We start from the raw sequence: 23,393 nt of genomic DNA, 5'->3' as shown, positions 1-23,393 counted from the left end.
TAGACCTGTTAGCCTAACATCTGTGGTTGGTAAAATTTTAGAGTCCATTATTAAGGAGGCAGTAACTGGACATTTGGATAAACATAATTTAATAGGACAAACTCAGCATGGTTTTATGAAGGGGAAGTCATGTTTGACAAATTTGCTTGAGTTCTTTGAGGAAGTAACATACAGGGCGGATAAAGGGGAACCAGTGGACGTAGTGTATTTAGACTTCCAAAAGGCATTTGACAAGGTGCCACACAAAAGATTATTGCTCAAGATAAAAAAAATCACGGGATTGGGGGTAATATTCTGGCATGGGTGAAGGATTGGCTATCTACCAGAAAGCAGAGAGTTGGGATAAATGGTTCGTTCTCAGACTGGCAATCGGTAACTAGTGGTGTTCCGCAGGGGTCAGTGCTGGGTCCCCAACTCTTTACAATCTATATTAACGATTTGGAGGAGGGGACCGAGTGTAACATATCAAAGTTTGCAGATGATACAAAGATGGGAAGGAAAGTAGTGAGTGAGGAGGACATAAAAAACCTGCAAAGGGACATAGACAGGCTAAGTAAGTGGGCAGAGATTTGGCAGATGGAAAACAATACTGGAAAGTGTGAGGTTATGCACTTTGGCAGGAAAAATCATAGAGCAAGTTATTATCTTAATGGCAAGAAACTGGAAAGTACTGTAGTACAAAGGGATCTGGGGGTCCTGGTGCACGAAACTCAAAAAGTTAGTACGCAGGTGCAGCAAGTGATCAAGAAGGCCAATGGAATGTTGGCTTTTATTGCTAGGGAGATAGAATATAAAAACAGGGAGGTATTGTTGCAGTTGTACAAGGTATTGGTGAGACTGCACCTGGAATACTGCATACAGTTTTGGTGTCCATACTTAAGAAAAGACATACGCTCTCAAGTCAGTACAAAGAAGGTTCACTCGGTTAATCCCGAGGATGAGGGGGTGGACATATGAGGAGAGGTTGAGTAGATTGGGACTCTACTCATTGGAGTTCAGAAGAATGAGAGGCGATCTTATTGAAACATGTAAGATTGTGAAGGGGCTTGATCGGGTGGCTGCGGTGAGGATGTTCCCAATGATGGGTGAATCTAGAACTAGGGGGCATAATCTTAGAATAAGGGGCTGCTCTTTCAAAACTGAGATGAGGAGAAACTTCTTCACTCAGAGGGTAGTAGGTCTGTGGAATTTGCTGCCCCAGAAAGCTGTGGAAGCTACATCATTAAATACATTTAAAACAGAAATAGACAGTTTCTTAGAAGTAAAGGGAATTAGGGGTTACGGGGAGCGGGCAGGAAATTGGACATGAGTCTAGGTTTGGAACGGTCATGGCCCTGTGGGTAGCGGAGCGGGCCCAGGGGCCGTGTAGCCTGGTTTTGCTCCAAACTTCTTGTGTTCTAATTATGTGTTAGATTTCAGGAGATGATTCTATTCCTGTTCCTGGCTGGGGTGGCGATCACCTTTTACAGAGGTAAGTACTGTAGAAAATATAGGGACAGAGTGATCTCCTGGAGGAGTTTCGATCGCCTAGATGGGTCGGAGAGGAATTTCCCAGATTTTTTCTCCCAAATTGGCCATTGGGTTTTTTATCTGGTTTTTCGCCTCTCCCAGGCGATCACATGGGTTTGGGTGGGATGTAGAGTGCTAGTAGATTTGAGGTTAGGATCAGATCAGCCATGATCTTATTGAATGGTGGAGTAGGCTCGAGGGGCCGATTGGCCTACTCCTGCTCCTATTTATGTTCTTATGAATATCCCCATCCCCAAGGCGCCTCACATGAGTGTTATAAAACAAAATTTGGCATAGAGCCACATCAGGAGATAATAGGACAAATGAAAGAGGTCGGTTTTAAGGAGCGTCTTGAAGCACGAAAGAGTTCTAGAGAGACAGAGAGGTTTAGGGAGGGAATTCCAGATGGGAGCAGAGAGGCCACGCGAGATGAGACGGTCGAGGGGGTGGCTGTGAAAATGAGTTGGGAGTTTATATGGAGAGGTTAAGGCGGGAATTGGAAAACAGTAAACTCAGAGTAGAGAGGGCATAGTGAGTTGAGATGGAGGTTGAAATTACCGAGGGTGAGAATTCACTTGGCGGAGGGGCTGAGGGGGGAAAGCAGTGAAGATATCACAGTGAGATTATATCGTGGTACTTGGGTGGTCGATAGAGAACGAGGATTTTAAAGAATCGGCGAGGGGGTGGAACAATGTGAGATGTTTACAGGAGAAGGTGTGTGAGGAGTAGGGGATAGACCAGGATGTGATTTGGTGGCAAGAGCCACACTGCCACCTCGGCAGGGCAAGTGGTGGAAAGTATAGCCAGGCAGGGAGGTTTCATTGAGGAGAAAGTTGTCATCACCCGTCAGCCAGGTTTCTGTCAAGGCTATGATGTCGATGCAATCATCCACAATAAGCTCATGGTAGGCAAGGGCCTTGTTCACCAATGAACTGACATTCTGGAGGGAGCTGCGGAGAGGGGCGGTGATAGCTGTTGTGCTGACAGAATCCGCAGGGTCAGCATTGGAGGGGTGAGTGGGACGGGAAGGACATTGGCAAGATTAGCCTCCGGGGGTGTGCAGAGCGGGAAGCTAGGCGAGAGAGGATGGGGCAGTTGAGGTTGCTGCTCGTGAGGAGGCAGCGATGAGTGCCTCAATGGGCCCTTCGGAGGATGCCATGAGAAGCACAGAAGGAGGCTGTGGGCTTATCTAAGAGGGAGTCAAGCCTGGGGTGGTGGCAGGAGGGTAGGTAGGTCAAGGAGTGCTCAAGGGTTGGGGTAGGGATTTGCGGGGGCAGTGTACCCAAGAGGGGAGAAATGAAAGGAGGCATGATGACAGGAGAGAGCAGCCTAGGAGAGGTAAAGAGAAAAAAAAGGGAAATAGACGTGCCGGGTTCGAGTCCGGAGCAGGAACCAAAACGTGCACACGCACGGACACGGGAAACTCAAGGAACCCTTCCTCTTCCCATATGAGTGTCTTTAATTGCTTCTCAAGCTTAATACCATTGACTTTTCCAGAACGACGGACAGCATCCTGTCTCCTGCATCACGTACAGTCATCTGAACAAATTTGCATGGGATCTATGGTGATTCCTTTTCGCGTTTCATTTTGTGGGGTTAGTCATAAATATTTATTTCAGGAGGCCATTTGGATAGTTGAATGGCATCCTGAGGTGTGCAAAATTATGTTAAACTAGCTAGAGTGCCCGGCGGTGCCGAGGCTTTTCTGAGGGCATGTTGTTGTTGGAAGAGAGAGAGAGAGAGCGACTGGGGGGAAGAGAGAGAGCGACTGGGGGGAAGAGAGAGAGCGACTGGGGGGGAAGAGAGAGAGCGACTGGGAGGGAAGAGAGAGAGCGACTGGGGGGGAAGAGAGAGAGCGACTGGGGGGGAAGAGAGAGAGCGACTGGGGGGGAAGAGAGAGAGCGACTGGGGGGGAAGAGAGAGAGCGACTGGGGGGGAAGAGAGAGAGCGACTGGGGGGGAAGAGAGAGAGCGACTGGGGGGGAAGAGAGAGAGCGACTGGGGGGGAAGAGAGAGAGCGACTGGGGGGAAGGGGGAGGGGAAGTGGGGTAGGGGGAGGGGGGAAGGGGGGAGTGTAGGAGGTGAGGGGAAGGTGGGGAGGGGAAGGGGTGTGGAGGGGGGTGTTGGGGTGGGAAGGCTTTCGGGGGGGAAGGGTGGGGGAAGGAGGGGGAGGGGGGAAGGGAGAAAGGGAGGGGGGGAGAAAGGGAGGGGGGGAGCCAGCAGACCCTCTCCCCTCTGCCGGCGATGGCTCCGCGGAGCTCCATGCCGCCCCACGCACTGACATAGCCCAGCCGAGCGCAGCGCCCCGGTCAGCCCGAGCCCCGCCCCACGCCCTCCCGAGCTCCGGCTTCAAGACCGCCGATTGCGGCTGGGCCTGCGCTGGAGCCAAGCCCCGGGAACGGGCGTGAGCCGGCTTGAGGCTGTGAGAGGGGGCCGGGCCCGGTTGCCGGGGTAACCCTTCCCCCCTTTCCCGCTCTCCCGAGCACCGCCCTCCCGAGCCCCGTCCTCCCGAGCCCCGCCCTCCCGAGCCCCGCCCTCCCGAGCACCGGCCCCCCGTCCGAGCCGGCTTCAAGACCACTGAGCGGGGAAGAGAGAGAGACGCCGCATCTCACCTGCTGGCTTCCCGCGCTCTGTGTCTCGGACTTCTGTGTGTCGCTTGCTGCGCGCGCACCCTGTGCCTGTCCCGTGTCCCTCGCTGCCGACGCCGTTGCCCCGGGTAACGTGATGGGTGGGACTGGGGGGGGGGAGGAGCTTACCACAAGCCGTGGGTCAATTACCTAGCTCGGGCGTGGCTGGGCAGAAGAGGCCCAGGCTTTGAGGCCTTACAAAAACGGGGAAAGGTAGGAAAAAGAATCAGGTTAGAGAAAATATTTACAAATGAATTAACTTTTTTAAAAAACAATTTCATAAAAGGAATTTTTTTTTGCTGGAAATGTAGATTTGAAAAGAAACACGCAGAAAGTGGGAAAAAGAAATGAACAGTTTGGAATCAAGATGGCGGCCACGCACCTCGGTTCAGAAGGATAAAGCCTGCCCACACGCACCGATTGGTCAACCGTCAGGTCGCTGAACTGTAGGATTGGTCAATCATCACGTCACTCAATTGTAGGATGGCCCACCCGCACACACAATGAACCCGCCCCCACTCGATGCAAATGAGCGGATAATGAGTGGAATTTTGAACGTTTTTTGGATACCGTCGGCACAATTTTTGTCCGAGCAAAAAGTAAATATGCCTACAAGAGTCCCCTAATGATGAGCTTTCTTTTGATATAACATATGTGTAGGTACGCTCTATAACTTTTGATTGTATAGCCGGACAGAGAGACAGACAGAGAGACCTATCCTTTTATATATATATAGAAGATATATTAAAATCTGAATACAGGTTTCCTCTCATAATGTGTAATTAAAAAACAATCACAGCACACCAGGGTTGGTAAAGTTCCACTCAATTGCAAGTTACTATCCAGTTTTGATGAGCTGATAAACAAAACACACGAGTTTGCAAATAATGATGTTGATATGTTTATTCCTCCTTTCAATATCCCAAATTCTCCCCACCTGCTCCCACTTCCTTGCTTAATTTTATCCTTTGTGACCTATTGCAGCTATTCCTGACCAATTGAACTTAGCACCTTGCGTAAACTAAAAGGTATTTAAAAAATTTTTTTTGTGGTTTGTGTGCCGCTGGCAATGCTGCATTCACAGAAATCACAGAAACCCCACAGTGCAGATAGAGGCCATTTCGGCCCATCGAGCCTGCACCGACACATATCCCACCCGATCCCCGTAACCCCTACACCAACACATATCCCACCCTATCCCCGTAACCCCATGTATTTAATCCCCTTAACACTAAGGGTCAATTTATCATAGCCAATCAACCTAACCCGCACATCTTTGGACTGTGGGAGGAAACCGGAGCACCCGGAGGAAACCCACGCAAACACGGGGAGAATGTGCAAACTCCACACAGACAGTCACCCGAGGCCGGATTTTCCCCATTCCGAGCAGCCCTGAACAGTTGATGGACTGACTTTGTTGTGACTCAGTGCAGTTCTTGTGGCCTTGATGCTTCCATAGTGGTGTAAAGTGGGCAATTCCAGGATACTAACCCAGCGACATAAAGGAATGGGAGTATATGCCGACCAATAAATGCTGGCCTTGCCAGCGACGCCCACATTCCATGAATGAATACATTTTTTAAAAAACCTCAGGATGGTGCGTGACTTGGAGGGTGATCCCATGACCTTGGAGCTCTTGTCCTTCTCGATGGATTTGCTTGTGCGTCTGGGAGATGCTTTTGTCCCTTTTTTGGATTAAGTTACTCGAGTTAAAAGTTGATGTTAGAATTTTGGCAAGTAAAAGGTAAAAGTTCCACAGGAAGAAGAAAATCTTGGTCAACGTTTGCTAAATTCTGAAACTTTTTGAAGCACTGAAGGAATGTTTTTCCCCAGGGCAGCATTCAAAAATAACCCCTCTATTCAATATTTTTAACATTATAGACAAGTCATTAATAATGATGACAAGTTTAGTGCCAAGGGTTGCATTTAAACAAATTAATATACACACAGCTGAGAGGGGGTGTGAACAGCTGCCAACCTCAAAAAACCAGGAAAGAATTATTATACAAGTACTGTATAATTGAAACACTATTTCAGTCAAGTTATACAAATTCAAGAAGTGCAGCACTTCTCAGAGCATCTTATCACCATTTAAGATGTCCCAAAGTGCTTCAAATATGATGAAGAGCTTCTGTCAGTCACTGTTGCTGCAACAGCCATTTTAAGCACAAACTCATCCCCCAAGCAGTAATGAATGGGCACTTCATTTATTTTTGGTAGTGTTGGTTGAGTTAAGAACATCAGGCAGCACAGCAGCAGATCTCCCTTCTCTTCAAATAGTGTTATGGAATCTTTACTGTCCACCTGGATAGGCAAGAGAACATAAGAACATAAGAAATAAGAGCAGGAGTAGGCCACACGGCCCCTCGAGCCTGTTCCACCATTGAATAAGATCATGGCTGATCATCGACCTCAATTCCACTTTCCCGCCCGATCTCCATATCCCTTAATTCCCCATGAGTCAAAAAATGTATCTATCTCAGCCTTGAATATACTCCAATTCCAATTCCAATTAAAATGCTTTATTGGCATGAAAGTTTACAGAGAACCATATTGCCAAAGCTTACATAGCAAAAAGGTACAGTTTTCCAACATTCTGTAGGTGTCAATCGATTTGACATTTGTTGGGTACATACAATATTACTTTTAAACAATATTAATTTTAAACAGTCTTTGTACTTCATTTGGTACGTTCAATATTAATTTTAAACAGTCTTAATTTTAAACAGTCCTCAGGTTGTGACATGTTGTTACATATTTGGCCCCAAGGTATGGTCTGTCTCCTTCTCCTAGGACTAATCTCAATTTTGACAGATCATCCAATTCCTTGAAATCTGGGGTTGTTTGGCTTAGCTTGTTGAATAATATGTTTCTTGATGTGTTGAATTTTTCGCATTTTAGGAGGAAATGCATTTCTGTTTCAACCTCGCCAGCCAGACATTGATCGCATATTCTATTCTCTCTAGGCTGCCAGGATTTCTTGTATCTGCCTTTTTCAATTTCCAGTTGGTGGTCGCTTAGTCTGTACCTGGTGAGGGTCTGTCTCTGTTTTGTGTCTCTGATGGTCGTGAGGTAGTCTGCCAGTTTATATTCTCTTTTTAGGGCCCGGTAACATTCTAATCTGCTTTGGCTTTCGGTTATTTTGTTCCAATGTTCCAGGTAGGTTTCTTTGCATTTTTTAATGATTTGGTTCACTCGGATTGGTGTTTGGACGGCTGTGTTGGTCTGGGGCTGGTCAGGGTCCCCAAAGACTCAGCATTCACAGCCCTTTGGGGCAGAGAATTCCAAAGATTCACAACCCTCTGAGTGAAGAAATTCCTCCTCATCTCGGTCTTAAATGGCTTACCCCTTATCCTGAGACTATGCCCCCTAGTTCTAAACACTCCAGCCAGGGGAAACAACCTCTCGGCATCTACCCTGTCAAACCCCTTCAGAATCTTGTATGTTTCAATGAGATCACCTCTCATTCTTCTAAACTCCAGAGAGTATAGGCCCAGTCTACACAATCTCTCATCATAGGACAGCCCTCTCATCCCAGGTATCAATCCAGTGAACCTTCGGGATGGGGTGGGCTTAGCTAAATGCCTTATCCTTAGGTGTCAGTCTAGTTTATGTGTTCAAGACTTGGAGTAGGGTGTAACCTCACAAATTCCTGACTCAGATGTAAGAGTGCTACAAATTAAATCAATTAGGTAAAAATCAATGACAGCAAAAGGATGCAAGAACTGACAGCTGCAGTATTTTGGCTGAAGCCCAATACCACATGGAGCAGATCTGGCAGTTATATCCAGCCTGGGACATTTATTTTAAACATATAATGACCTCGTTTGATGTGAAAACTGAACCCACGTACATGTTTATGACGTATGCAGCAACAGGGTTGGCAACTCTGGTTGAAGGTATTCTGGGAGGTTCCATCACATGACCTCCCACCTCCAGCGTCTCCGCCCCCATCCTCCTGCCATTGGTCGCCTGACATGTCCATCCCATGCCAACTGGACATGAACAGACTCCTTGATCACCATTGGATGATTTTTAACTGCCAGTGAAATATTTTTCTATCCAATACTTTTACAACTCACAAATGAAAGTGATCAAAGAAAATTATAAAAAGACAATTTGTTTTAAAACCCCTATGGCTTTTCTGCCAGGTTGCTCCAGGCAGAGTCCTGAAGATTAATCTTTAGTTCCTGGAGATTTCAGGACAATCCTGGTGGGTTGGTCTCAGCCCCCTCACCTGGTGAATCTCACCCCCTCACTTGGTGCCCCTCAACTGGAGCCCCCTCACCTGTTGCCCCCCTCACCTGGTGAATCTCCCCCCCTCACTTGGAGCCCCCTCACCTGGTGCCCCCCTCACCTGGTGAATCTCACCCCCTCACCTGGTGCCCCCTCACCTGGTGCCCCCCTCACCAGGTGAATCTCACCCCCTCACCTGGTGCCCCCCTCACCAGGTGAATCTCACCCCCTCACCTGGTGCCCCCCTCACCTGGTGAATCTCACCCCCTCACCTGTTGCCCCCCCTCACCTGGAGCGGGGGTGAGGACAGCGCCTCTGCCGGCCTGTCCGGGGATCGCTTTGCTCGGTCTCGCGCAGTTTGGTCCACGTCGGCGGCGCGTGCGCGCTGGCCGGAGCCGGAGGAGAAGCGGCGGCCTGGAGCCGGGAGTCGGGATCCGGCCGAGTGACAAGCACCGGGGGCGGGCAGTGGTGGCAGCGCCTTCCTCGCTGATCCCCCGCACAGCCGCCGCCATGTTCAGGAAACTGAAGCAGAAGATTAACGAGGAGCAGTCTCCGGGTCGGAGCAGCCAGGCCCAGGTGAGAGGGGCCGGAGGGAGGGCAGTAGCGGCCCCGGCCCGGGATCAGGAGTCGGCCCCGGCCCGGGATCAGGAGCGGGCCCGGGGGGAGGGCAGGCAGGCTCCCCGGGGCCCGCTCACCATGGGCCGGGGACAGCAGTGCAGGCTCCCCCGGGGGGTGGTGAGCGGCCTGGAGCCCCGTCACTGACCCGCTTCAGGCCCGAGCTTTCAACTCGAGAGGCCGGGCCACGTCTGATTAAAGGGAGGGAGGGAGGGCGGAGCACGGGGGAAAGTCCGGCTCCCCCCTGGGCCAGACCTTCCAGGTGAGGACCCTCGGGGCACTGGCTCACCTGGTACACCTGGCTGGGACCCTCACAGGGTGGGCATTGACTCAGGGGGTTTCAAAACCCTCCTCTCATTCTCACCTCTGCCTTTCTACCTTTCTTCCTGCCTTTCTTTCTATCTTCCTGCCTTTCTATCTTGAATAACAACAGAAAATGCTGGAAAAACTCAGCAGGTCAGGCAACATCCATGGAGAGAAATTTGAGTTGACGTTTCGGGTCGAAACCCTTTTTCAAAACTGGAAAGAAAATAAAATAGATCGAAGGCAGTGCTGCGATCGAACAAAAGAAGTAAAAGAGACATTAAAAGGTATTCAAAACCAGACGAGATGGTAATAGGCCAGTGGAGACAAAAGACAGCTGAGATTAGGTGTGAAGTGTACTGGCAGGATAAGAGACAGCTGCCAGGTGGGAGAGAGAAAAAAAAGGAAAGGGGGGGGGGGGGGGAAAGGAGGACCCAAAACAAAGGGGTGGAAAAAAATGTATAAGTAAAAAAGTAATAGGGGCCAAGGTTATGATCTATCTTCCCGCCTCTCTTTCTATCTTCCCGCCTTTCTTTGCTTGCTTTCTTCCTTCAAGTAGATCACTCAGAACACTGTCATAGCAAAAGTTTTGTTGCAATTTATTTTAGAAAGGAACGTAAAGAAGCTCAACAGTCTGTACCATAAGGATGGACGAGAGTACTTCTCTTTGTGTGGTGAGGTGACTTCACTCACGGTGATAATTGATATACTCATCCTGCAAAATAAAAGATGGGTGTGATTCTGTGTCAGGATTTCTCTCTGGATTTTTTGTTTCTGGAGCCCAGTAGTGAAGAGTGTTTAGCTGGTGCTTATGTTTGAATCAATCTTCACTATCCTCCTACTGAGTTTCTAATTGGTACTACTTCAGAGGGCTGTGGATGCGCAGTTGTTGAGTGTATTCAAGACTGAGAGTGATAGATTTTTCAGCACTAAATAAATCAAGTGATATGGGGATAGGATGGGAAAATGGAGTTGTGGTAGAAGATCAGCCATGATCTTATTGAATGGCAGAGCCAGGTCGAGGGACCACATGGCCTACTCCTATTTTTTATGTTATTGCTCGATGGGATGCTTCAGTATTGTGGAGTTAGCTCACTCATCACTGAGGAAGGACACTCATTAGAAATTTCTAAGCATTTCTCTCATTGGCCTTAGGCAGTCCCTCGGAACTGAGGATGACTTGCTTCCACACTAAAAATGAGTTCTCAGGTGACTGATAAGTCCAATGCGGGACCTACAGTCTCTGTCACAGGCGGGGCAGACGGTGGCTGAAGAGGCGGGTGGGTGGGGTGCTTGGGTTGACGTGCACTCCTTGCACTTGGCTTCCGCTTGCTCCTGGTGAAGAGACTCGAGGTGTTCGGCGCCTTCGCGGATGCTTTTCTTCCACTTTGTGCGGTCTTGGGCCAGGGATTCCCAGGTGTCAGTGGGGATGTTGCACTTTTTCAAGGATATAGGGTTACATTAATAGCAGCGGTGGAGCTAATGACTCAGATTGTTGTTGCCAGTCTTGGCAAAATAGGGTATTTACCCTCCAAACCAATGAAACAGCTCAACTTAATTTTGAAGGGAATATAACTTTCATTGTTTTTTTGGGCAGCTTTTGAAGGTAAACTGCCATTTGGATTCTTTGTATCCTAATGAGAAGTTACAAAATGCTAGTGTGCTTCACCTGGAGATTCCTCACAGTCTGTGGCTAGCAGACTTGTGCGACAAATAACCCAGAGAATTGGTTATGCTGCAATTAGGGGTGTTATTGATACTGCGTTAGTGTCCTGTTTGACTAGAAATTTATAGATTTTAAGCGTTGATTTAACATAGCTGTCTCTTCGCATTGGTTTGTTGATACAACGCTTTACACCTATATTTTTGATGAAAGTATGAGAACCTGGATAATGAGCGTTCGTAGATTGTCTGTCCATCTTTGGGGCATCACAAATGGGCCACATGCTGTCGCACATGGTGCAACCATACACTTGTCAACAGAAGTCACTGGACAACTGTCAGGAGTAGGAAACAAAGCAGTTTTTAGAAAGGCGAATTGTAACACAGCCATTGCCCCATCACCTGAGATGAACTAATTTTGCACACAGTGTGTGTAATCATGGACTCTGCAGTTTATCCTCTGAGGTACAATGGTTTTGGACATCTGTAGATTTGAAAGATAGTTTATGTAGGTGAGCGAAAAGACTATTTAAATAAGTTGTTACCAGTTTTACCAGTAACACTGAGCCTGGTGAATTCCAGGGAGAATTGGCAGCACGAATGCTTTGCTCACCAGTGGAACCTAAATTGAGGGAAGTGAAGCCCTCTAAAGATGTAATTGAGAAAAGAAACTGGAAATATTTAGCATACTCACTCAACCGGTTCTCTGTCACATCAGAATATATCCGTGGAGGGATGTGCAGCTGGATCTTTTATGACAGGCCTGCAATTAGGCTTATTCAAACAATGACATGGCTGTTTCCTTTCCTTGTACATTTGTATCTTTATTTTCTTATTCATCCACCCACTCTCCTCAACTTTCAATAGTACTCGGTCCTCGAGTTTTACGCATTTTATGTACGACAGTCTGCTCATTTTAATTGTTAGTTTCAAACATACATCAGAAAATTGTATGAAAATATTGTTTTACTTTTTATATAAGATTTTCAATCAAAAAAACAAAGTTGAAACTAAGTAGACAAGAACAAAAAAAGGAAATAATTTCCCAGTGGTGATCCCAGCCATCATTACACTGAAATGGGTGTAAAAACACTTAATATTGACAGCAGCATAAAATATCAAAGCTAAAAAGCATCCCAGAACAAATAGATCCCTCTGTGCCAAGAGGACATGAAGAAATGAATTCTCAAGTACGAACTGAAAAATATTCAGCTGGTCTGGGCACTAGATGCAAATCCATTGTGGGGAAAAACCTATCTTTGAGATATTTACTGAGATGAACAGTTAGTCAAGATATACTTTTTAAAAAACTCTATATCACGACATTTGGACAGTGGCTTCCAAGGTCTGTATTCAGTAAGGCCCAAAGTTCACCTTTCCCACATACAGGAAACTTTTTTTTTAATCCGACACGGACGGGACTGACGTGGTGCCGGTTCATCAAAAATTCCGGATAACCGAACGCTATAGTAAAAGATAGGGAGAGCTGACAGCTCCGTATAAAGCAACAAACCCTGTTGCTTAGCAACAAGTGTAGAACAATGGCCACAAGTTCCAAACGTCTCTGTAGCTTAGCAACAGCTGCCGCCACACCCTTGCACAGCAACAGATGGAGGAAGGCAAATACAATATGAAGTAAAACCTACTCCTGAATTTTGCCGGTTAACCGAGATTTCCGGTTATTTAGGTGCCGGTAAATCGAAAGTTTCCTGTATTGATGATGGTTCACCCTAAGATATCCAGGCCAAAAGACTGCTGGCGCAGGCAGACAGTCAGTTCTTCACAACAATATGGTGGGATATTTCAGCACAACTTTTGATTTGTGTTTCACGACTGTTGATATTTGATCAAAAAAATAGATGTTAAAAGTTTGTCCTGAGGAATCTTAAACTACAGAACTGGTATCCGCAATGGTCTTTTTCAAGGCCTAGTTTTTGAGTTGGGGAGGGTAAAACAAAAAGCAAATATTTGAAAGCTTAACGCCTAATTTAGATGTTTTGATTACCTTGTTCATTCAACAGGGACTGCCAAATTTTGGCATGGCAAATAATCAAAAATTGCAGTGACCTCATAGTTAAAGAAGCTGCCCAGTCTCTCCCGAAACAGTGCAGACTATAATATTCCAGGGTTGGTTCCCAGGTCTATGCTGAGCTAATAGTAGTCCTGGAGTTGTCGGTGGGGTGTCACTCTGGGCTTTGTTACCCCAGGGCTAGGAAGGGCAAACAAATCAGCCGGGTTCTGTGCTGCTGATGGCTGTTCTGTGACTCATCTCCCCCGCCCCCCCCCCCCCCCCCGCCCGCCACACCTCCCCGCAAGCAAGTGAACATAAGTGGATGTTTCAGGTGAATACACAAGCTTCTCCATTGTGATGTCCCTATGATTGAATAGCCTGCAAACACAGTGCATAGCCTCAAATGTTCACATTGACACCTTCGATGAAAGCCGCCAGTGCACCGGCATAGACCTGTTGGGGTGATTGGCCTGTTTCTGTGCCGTACATTCTGTGTAATTCTATGTAATTTATACAATTTCTTTTATTGGCCCTGAAATTGCGGTCGGCAGCATAGGTAAGAAGTATGCCGTCGACCTCCGAAAGAAATCCACACTTGGCTGGTGCGAGGCCACCTTGCGTTGTTTCGCTGCGGAGTTGTGCGCAGCGAAGTGGCCCACGGATCCCAGGGGCGCACCGTGTGCTTGAGCGTACCTGGGATCACGTGGGGCGGTGCACCAATAGGAAACACAAATCTCCGATGCCCACTCTTTTTAGTCACGCTCACCCCAGTTATATTAATAAATAAATCAGCATCTCACTCACCCCAGTTGATTGAATAAATAAATCAGTGTCTCATTCCAGGTAGATTGTTTTCACCCGTGGCCTATTTGTCTCCATGAATTGTGTTGGGATCAGAAGATAGTTTGGTGGATGTAGCTATTTGAAGATTTTTTTATCAAGACTGGTGTATATTTCAATTTACTGCAAATCCCCCCATTCCTTACGCTGTGCAAACAGGCTCCTGTGCCTGTTTGCACCAGCCGTAAAACTTTCCTGCGAAATTGCAAGGCATGTGGCGGGCAATTATCCCAATTCTGCGCCAGCGATAAGGATTTCACAGTCGCAGATGATCTGTCAAGTCAGAACTTGACAGATCGCAAGTTTGGGATTTAGCACAAGTGCTTGCGGAAATCCCGAACTTGCAGTCAATTTCAAAGGTGGTATGCCGGCCTACTCTGAGAGCACGCCGGCCTACTCTGAGAGCACGCCGTCATACCGACCTCAAATTCTGCCCCATTAGGTTTAGTTACAAAATTATTAAGTATTTACAGCACAGAAACAGGCCATTCGGCCCAAAAGGTCCATGCGGTGTTTCTGCTCCACACGAGCCTCCTCACACTCTTTATCAAACCCCATCAACATATCCTTCTATTCCTTTCTCCCTCGTGCGCTTATCTAGCTTCCCCTTAAATGCATCTCTGTGAATCGCCTCAACTATTCCTTGTGGTCGTGAGTTTCACATTCTACCAACTCCTGAAAGTGTGTTAGAGGAAATAGTGGAGCAGTGTATTTTAAAAGTGAAGAAGACTTGTAACTCACAAGTATGAATCATTTGGTAAGTGTATTCCTCGTTGTTCATTGTGCATTTAGCTTACATAGTTGTGATGGGATAACTTGGTAAGGGTGTTTGTGTATCATCCTGTCCTCACAGATATACATTGGCACCCCATTCCCAATGCCTTGAATTTTAAATCTTTATCCCTGTCTTTAAATCCCTCCATGGCATTGCCCACTCTGTCTCTGCAATCTCTGCCAGCCATATATTTCTTCCCGTCTCCTCCAAACAATCTGTTCCTCTGACTATGCCCTTTTAAGAACATAAGAAATAGGAGCTGAAGTCGGTCAGTTGGCCCTTCGAGCCTGCTCTGCCATTCATCAAGATCATGGCTGATCATCACCTCAACTCCACCTTCCCGCACGATCCCCACATCCCTTAATTCCCCAAAATTGATCAACCTCAGTCTTGAATATACTCAATGACTGAGCAGCCACAGCTCTCTTGGGTAGAGAATTCCAAAGATTCACAACCCCTTTGAGTGAAGAAATTTCTCCTCATCTCAGTCCTAAATGGCTTACCCCTTACTTTGTGATTGTGACCTTGTGTTCTAGATTCCCCAACCAGGGGAAACATTTTCCCAGTATTAACCCTGGAGGTGGACCATGGAGCTCCTTGCCCGAGGACTCTGCCACCTCCTCTCGACGGGAACACACCACGTCCTTCTTCGGATGGCATGTTTCGTGTGAAAGCCTCTGCTGCTTCTTGGCCAGTTGCAGTATGAGGACTTCGCGAGTCGGGCTTTATTCGACTAAGGCCGGAGTGGTACCTGGGTCGTCACCTTGGCCAGGCGCTTGACTTTTGGTATTCTTCCCGTTACCGCTCCTCTCTCCCTTTTTCCAAACCCCTTAAGAATGTTATATGTTTCAATGAGATCACCTCTCATTCTTCTAAACTCTAGGGAATATAGGCCTAGTCTACTCAATCTCTCCTCATAGGACAATCCCCCCCATCCCAGGAACCAGTCTAGTGAACCTTCATTGCACTCCCTCTAAGGCAAGTATGTCTTTCCTTAGGTAAGGAGACCAGAACTGTACACAGTACTCCAGGTGTGGCCTCACCAATGCCCTGTATAATTGTAGTAAGACTTCTTTACTCTTATACTCTAATCCCTTTGTAACAAAAGCTAACATACCATTTGCTTTCCTAATTGCTTGCTGTACCTGTATGTTAACTTTCTATGATTCATGTACAAGGACACCCGGGTCCCTCTGAGTGCAAACAATTCCCAGTCTCTCACCATTCAAAAAATATTCTCCTTTTTTGTTTTTCCGACCAAAGTGGATAACTTCACACTTCCCCACATTGTGTTCCATTTGCCATGTTATTGCCCACTCAGTCAACCTGTCTATATCTCTCTAGCCTTTTTGCATCCTCCTCACAGCTTACCTTTCCACCTAACTTTGTATCATCAGCAAACTTGGATAAGTTGCACTCAGTCCCTTCATTTAAGTAATTTAATATAGGCCCTGAATTTCCGATCGGAGGCTCTCTGCGGGCGGATGCCTCCGATTGGAAAAAATCTACGCACTTACCTGCTGGCTCCGTAGATCCCGAGACTTCCGATCCTGGGCCTCTCCACTACGAAATGCGCAGCGGCCCAGGTATCCCAGGGGCACAGGCAGTTCGCAAGCATCCCTGGGATCACGTGGGCCATTGGGAACCAATCGAAGAAGGGAATCCCCCTTCACACTTTTGACAGGTCTCTCTGCACAGAACTGTCAAAAGTATGAATGGGGATCACTTAAACACAGCTAAACATTAAATACATTAAAAAAAAATCACGTATTTAAAATTACATTAAATTAAATATCTTAAACAAATTACATTTTTTGAAAAAAATAATGAATTATGGGGCTAAAAATAAACTTACCTTTTTTAAAGTATTTATATATATAAAAGGATACTTCTGTCTGTCATTCCGTCTGTCTGTCTGTCTTGAATAAACTCGAAAGTTATAGAGTGTACCTACACGTGCGTTACGTCGAAAGAAAGCTGACGATTCCAGAACCGTCATAAGCGTATTTACTTTTCGGTCGGACTAAAATTGTTCGCGCGTTATGCAAAAAACCTTCAAAATTAAACTCATTATCTGCTAATAGCATTGATTGACTGACGTCAAGGTCGACCAATCCTGTGCCGTCACGATTGACCAATCCTACAGTTCAGTCACCTGATGGTTGGCCAATCACTGCGTCTGTGGGTGGGACTAATGCTTTTCAACTCGGGCATCGGACAGCCATTGCTTCACTACTTCCAGCTCAAAATCTGCTAATCCAGCTTCTAAAAAGTCATATTTACCAAAAACGTTTTATAAGTACTTTCACTTTCATCTTTGAAGCTATTAAAAGGTAGAAATGTTGCCCGGCAGCAGATTCACAAAGGGACACAGAGACAGGCCCCAAAGCTTGGGACTCGATTTAAAACGTTGCCTGGCAGCAGATTCACACAGGGACAGACAGACAGGCCCCAAAGCCTGGGACTCGATTTAAACCGCCTGGCCCAAAAGAGCCCTGGCAAAGCTGGGCTCCCCCAGCTAGTAAATTATAAATGAGTGGGAAAAAAATATCTTTTAATTTTTTAAAACTCTTATGTTGGTAAAAGCAGGCATAAGATTTTTTTAAGTTTTCAGTGGGCGGAAGTTGTGCAGAAAGCAACTCTCTGCCCGCGGAGGCCCTTTTCCCGGGCGGGCAGATGATCTTTCAAGAGGACTCTTGACAGATCGCAAGTGCCGGATTCGCATGCCTGAAACCATACCTCGTACACACCCGTGGGGGTCGGAAAATCCGGCCCAATGATTGTAAATAGCTGAGGCCCAAGCACTGATCCTTGCGGTACCCCACCAGTTACAGCCTGCCAACCTGAAAAAATCCTGCTTATTCCTACTCTCTGTTTTCTGTCCATTAACCAATCCTCAATCCATGCCAATACATTACCCCCAATCCCATGAGTCCTAATTTTGTGCAATAACCACTTATGTGGCACCTTATCGAATGCTTTTTAAAAATCCAAATATACTACATCCACTGGTTCCCCCTTATCCATGCTACTAGTTACATCTTTGAAAAATTCTGAACAGATTTGTCAAACACGATTTCCCTTTAATAAAACAATGTTGACTCTGCCTAATCCTATTATTATTTTCTAAGTGCCCTGTTACCACGTCCCTAATAATAGATTCGAGCATTTTGCCTGCTATTTTGAATATCCCCCGATTCTTGTGCCCTGACACTGGTGGCAGAGCATACAGCTACCTGGGTCCCACTCTCTGGAACTCCCTCCTAACCTCTATGCCTCTGCACCGTCTCATTTAAAAACTCTCAAAGCACATCTGTTTGACTCGGCTGTTGGCTACCTACCCTAAAATCTCCCTCTTTGGCTCAATTTTCGAAATGCCTTGTGACTTTACTTTTAACATTGAAGATGCTATATAAATTCAAATTGCTAGAGTTTTGATGAGTATAATTGCATCTATATTTGTCAGTTTAATACTCTCCAATGTGTAATGCTGACAGTCAATTCAATTCAATTCAAATCGCTTTATTGGCATGACAAGGTACATCTTATGTTGCCAAAGCATCGAAAAACATTTATGGTTTAACACATAAATGCAGATCTATCCATACAGTGTATAAACAGATATATCCCTGAGTGTATATAAATATACATTCATATAATTTGTATATACTCTTTTCTTATATTTAGTGGTTGTCCCTCTGTTTATGGCAAGCTGTAACATAGTGTGCCGCTAAGGTTACGCAATTTCTCTGTTCCCCTAGTAGGTATGGGAGTTTTTGGTCGTCATTCAAATTTCTGAATTCAGGGCATATTTTTGTGAATTTTGGGTAGAAATTCTCCCTTATGCCCTGATATTTTCCATAAGCTGTGAGGAAGTGCATCTCTGTCTCCACCACTCCCTGACTGCAGTGAGAGCATATCCTGTCCTCTCTTGGCAGCCAGGTCTGCCTGTGTCTGCCTTTTTCGATAGCCAGGCTATGCTCACTAAGTCTGTGCTCACTAGTCAAGGTTTTTCTCAATTTGCTATCTTTTACCGTGGTCAGGTATTCAGCCATGTTGTGTTGTCTGTTTAGGGCCAAGTAGCAATTGAGTTTGTTTTGGGTTTTTGTTGTTTCTGCCCAATATGACAGATATTTTTCCTTTTGCTTAGTGACAGTTGTGTTGGGTCGAATTCTCTGTGCTACGATGTCACTGTCCTGGGGCTGGTTATTGTTAGTAGTGTTAGTAGTTACTTCACTGAGTCCCAGGACTAGTTGACTGAGGGTATTCTTCTTTATGATCCTCTCTTGGCATTTCAGGGCTTCGTAATGATAGCAGTGGGGGTTGCTCACTTTTAGGTGTTTCCAAAATTTGGTAAAACTCTCCAGCTATGGTTGTCTGCTATGTTAAGTCTCCTTTGAAAAAAAATTGTGTGTTATACTTGCAGGGTTGTCTTGAGACCCAGCTACTGCTGCCGCCATCACCTTCACTTGGAAGCCCCAGACGTAGTGGGAATATTTATCTCTAACTCCGTACTAAGATGCATTTTAAGTATCTTGTCAATTTTTTGTGGGAAGGAAATCAATTAAGTTATGCGAAGAGTTGAATGTGTTTCAGCTGTTTGTGAATCTGGCAGATTTCGATCTGTTTTGAGAGGCACGATGAGCTCCTGTCGGGGTATACTGCAGTGAATGATGGATAACAGTTACGATTAAACTGAGGTTATCACATTGTACCAAGTACTATTGATTGTTATTATGACGAGAGGGCTGTCCTATGATGAGAGATTGTGTAGATTGGGCCTATACTAAAAGAATGAGAGGTGATCTCATTGAAACATACAAGATTCTGAAGGGGATTGACAGGGTAGATGCTGAGAGGTTGTTTCCCCCTGGCTGGAGAGTCTCGAACTAGGGGGCATAGTCTCAGGATAAGGGGTCGGCCATTTAAGACCAAGATGAGGAGAAATTTCTTCACTGAGGGTTGTGAATCTTTGGAATTCTCTGCCCCAGAGGGCTGTGAATGCTGAGTCTTTGAGTATATTCAAGGCTGAGATCGATAGATTTTTGGATTCTCGGGGAATCGAGGGATATGGAGATCGGGCGGGAAAGTGGAGTTGAGGTCGATGATCAGCCGTGATCTTATTGAATGGCGAAGCAGGCTTGAGGGGCTGAATGGCCGACGACTCTTATTTCTTATGTTCTTATTGATCAAACAATGTACAGGAAACTTTGTTATATCCGGTACCGACTGGACCGAGCTGTTGCCGATCTATCAAAACTGCCGGACATACAAAGTTAATGTTGAAGCATATGGAGGTTTTCATCTCCGTATCTGACAACAAACACTTGCTTAGCAACAGCTTCAAACAGTCGGCCCATACCTTGGAAGCATCTCTAGCTTAGCAACAGCTTCAGAGAGACTTTCCAGAGCCTGACTGTTGGGGGGAAAAAAAAGCCACGAGAAGAAAAAAAACCTAACAAAACGGCTCCTGATTTCTGCCGGTAGATCGAGGTTTCCGGACATACAACCTCCGGATAAACCAAAGTCTCCTGTAGATTGTGCTAAGCAAAATTAGTGAGGTAGGAATATATCAGTAGCAATACAAATACAGATCTTAGACTGGAATCGGTGAAATAATTAATAGCATTTAAAAAAAGTAAACATTTGAAGTATGTGTAAAACTTAAATTTGTATACAGCATGGACACACACTTCGATATAAAGCACTTTTTGGTTCAGCTCTCACAATTGGTGAATTAATAAACCTCTGCATTTACAATGCCATTTTTAAAGACTCCAAAAGACAGATTTATGGGAGTATTAAAACAAAAATACCAAAGTGGCAAGTGCATGGGATTGTCAGATGCAGATTTTTAAGCCAGGTCCTTTATCATATTTTTTCAAATTCTCAAGACAGTCTCTTTTCCTCAGGCCTCTCCGAAATCCATTCCACCTTCAACAGGAAATCGAAGCCGCACCTCTTCTTTGTCGGGCCAGCATAATGAAGGCACTTTCACTCCCGGTGACAGAGAGGTAGGTTTAAGTCCAAGTATGTTGGTGTTTTGTAACAAAATGCACATCACCATAAAGGTTTTATATTTACTTGATTAAGTGTTGAACTGTTTGCAGGGTCAAAGCAACATGAATTTGAAATGCTGCACCAGTGTTTTATTTCCTTCGAGGGAAACACCATAACAAGGTCGTCTTTGTGGGCTCTGCTAACTTGTACATTGAACTGTTTCCATTTCTTTGCACTATTTCTTCTCTTGCTTTTCATCATTAGAGCTGATTGGACTGGAAAATGGAATACGATTCCATTGGTATGAATATTGTTCATCAGTTCGATCATCCACCTCGGGTTAATTGTTTCACTGTACCGTAGGTCATTTCATTGCACAGAGGATTATCAGACCAGTCCGCACTTATTTTCCTCATCAGTTTTCAGTAGCAGCACTGTACTGTTGCTCTTTAAGTAGGCTAAGCGTTTACAATTTTTGTGCTTTTTCAAGTGATGGCTATCAGTCTAAGATAATGAAGTACTTTCCGATTTTTGGCATTTAGTTTTAATACTCAAATTAGTTTGAATACTGCTCGGCCAAGTATATCACAGCCAGATGTACAGTAAAACTTTCTGTACAGGAGCACTCCAGATGACCAAGTAAAAGTGCTGCAGAGTTAACTAGACCATTAAGGCAGAATGTCCCAGGCTCATTTCCCAATCTGTAATACCTCGCTGATCGAAGCCAGGGTAACACTTGAGACACTGCAAGTGGCCATGGGCTTGGAAGGGAAAAGTCAAATTGGGTTCTTGCTCCTGATTGATATCCAGTGCCACAAGATATGTAGCACTTGGGTGAAGATCTGGAGAAAACTGATTTGACTTGGCTGTGATGGCTCCCAAGTTGAATAGCCTGCCTATGCTTCCTGTCTCGGCTCATTCACAAAGAATGGACACTTGGGTGAGCTGCCAGAGTTCTGAAGGTTCCCATTGAACTGTACCCCTGTGCGAGTTGGTGCCTTCAGAAAAGAGGGGGAAAAAGCTTCCTTTACTCTTGCACCAGCGTGATATTTTCTCAATAGAAAAAGCTCTTGAAATTTTTTCTCATATTGTGCGATGCTTGTTGTTTCTAGTTTGTAGCTGCAGTTTAATTCTCAGCAGTGTCTCGCCAAGCGAGTTGAAGAAATTCTGGTGTGTACATTGGCCCAGAATTTGCGGTCAGCAGCAAAGCAAAGGTGTTCAGGGTTTCCGTGTTTAGATGTGCATGCTCAACGCCCTGAAGTTGCGGTCAGTTTCAAAGGGGTAATAACAGTGAATGCTGTTACTTCGCTGTTATTGCCCACCGCAAATTCCGGGCCATTATTTTTGTTCACACTGGAATATTTTTTGGAACCCCGTTTGTCAGTCACATTGAAACATCTGTGGCGATTTTGTCCCTTCAGGGAGTTTGACATTTTGCATATCCTATTACAGGAAACTCTTTCTTATCCGGCATCGACGGGACCGGCGTGGTGCCGGTTTATCAAAAAGTCCGAATTACAGAGAGGTATAGTTTAAAAGGTACGAGCGCCCCGTACCCGGCCACAGATCCAGGCATCCCTGTTGCATGGCAACAGGTGCAGGAACCCCGGCCACAGATCCACGCGTCCCTGTTGCATAGCAACAGGTGCAGGAACCCCAGTTACACGGCCACAGATCCAGGAACGGCCACTAATATGAAGTAAAACTTAGCTGAACCTACTCCTGAATTTTGCCGGTTAACACAGAATTCTGGCTATTTCGGTGCTGGTAAATCGAGAGTTTCCTGTATCGGGCTTCTCCAGCAACTGATGACCATCAACAGTGCTTGTTGACTTCCATTTAGATGCAACAACAATGAACGTGAAGATTATCTGGTTTTCTTCAGAAGAACATTTTGTGAATGACTTCAGTGTGGGAGACTGATTCTTAAAAATAGAACGGCTTTGTTTGATTCACTGCATCCTGTGTCCTCAAAGGCAGGCCCCAAGCCTGCTTGGATAATGTGAATTACCACAATAATGTGTACCTCAAGTACCGTTAAGGAAAGAGTAGACGTATTTTCCTCCGCTCCTTCCAAGATCCCCCTAACACAATGCCCTCGCACGTGCTTCTGATTCGAAAAAATCTTTTGACTTAAGGTAGTTTGTTGTCTCATTCCATACCAGGTGTTTTAGCCATCTCTGGGACTTGTCAAGTCAACACCCACTATGGTGCTACAGCAGTATGAATAGAAATCAATATGTTCTCTGATGCTCCTTTTCTGGGGAGTTGGTGCACTAAAGTGGCCACTGATATTGAAGCTCCCAGGCCACCCTAAGCTCGAAACAGTTCTAGTAAGTATTTGGACGAAGGCCAATTAAAATCTTCACTGGAAGCGTTGGTCTCATTATTGGCAGTGATTAAATGTTTCACCTCGTTTAAGGTTTTTGACCTGGTTCAGAAAGATGAGGGTCGATGTTGCTGCACAGCCATTGATCTCCGTGTGGGCATATGTGACAGCCACTTCTCATGTTCAGTTGACATCTTGGGATCTTTACAATAAAGTGAAATGGATAACTGCCTTTGGGCCCTCCTAGAAAAATCTCCCTGCCTAAGTAGCTAACCATTTTGCACAACATGATTCTATTTTGGATCTATTGAAACGCTCGTGCTTGCTTCCTGAATTCTCTGGTTTTTTTTCATTCGTTCATGGGATGTGGGCGTCGCTGGCAAGGCCAGCATTTATTGCCCATCCCTAATTGCCCTCGAGAAGATGGTGGTGAGCCGCCGTCTTGAACCGCAGTTAAGACCACATTGCTGAGAGTCTGGAGTCACAT

General features: G+C 45.8%; 1 protein-coding gene across 9 annotated transcripts in view; it reads left to right on the top strand.

Annotated features, from left to right (window-relative positions):
• The first annotated feature begins 8,820 nt into the window (after positions 1-8,820).
• Positions 8,821-23,393, top strand: part of golga4 (golgin A4) — a 210,126-nt gene continuing 195,553 nt past the window's right edge. For all 9 annotated transcript variants that reach the window (XM_085993786.1, XM_085993790.1, XM_085993783.1 and 6 more), the window contains exons 1-2: positions 8,821-8,947; positions 20,490-20,591. In XM_085993786.1, the coding sequence (XP_085849912.1) occupies positions 8,882-8,947; positions 20,490-20,591 (168 nt within the window). In that variant the 5' untranslated portion in view covers positions 8,821-8,881. The remainder of the gene's footprint in view (positions 8,948-20,489; positions 20,592-23,393) is intronic.

Source organism: Somniosus microcephalus, chromosome 7 (genome assembly GCF_052327205.1).
Source record: "Somniosus microcephalus isolate GS21.2 chromosome 7, FLI_Smic_1.0, whole genome shotgun sequence".
Taxonomy (NCBI): domain Eukaryota; kingdom Metazoa; phylum Chordata; class Chondrichthyes; order Squaliformes; family Somniosidae; genus Somniosus; species Somniosus microcephalus.
Note: the sequence above shows the minus strand (reverse complement) of the source record. Positions and strands in the feature narration are given on the sequence as shown.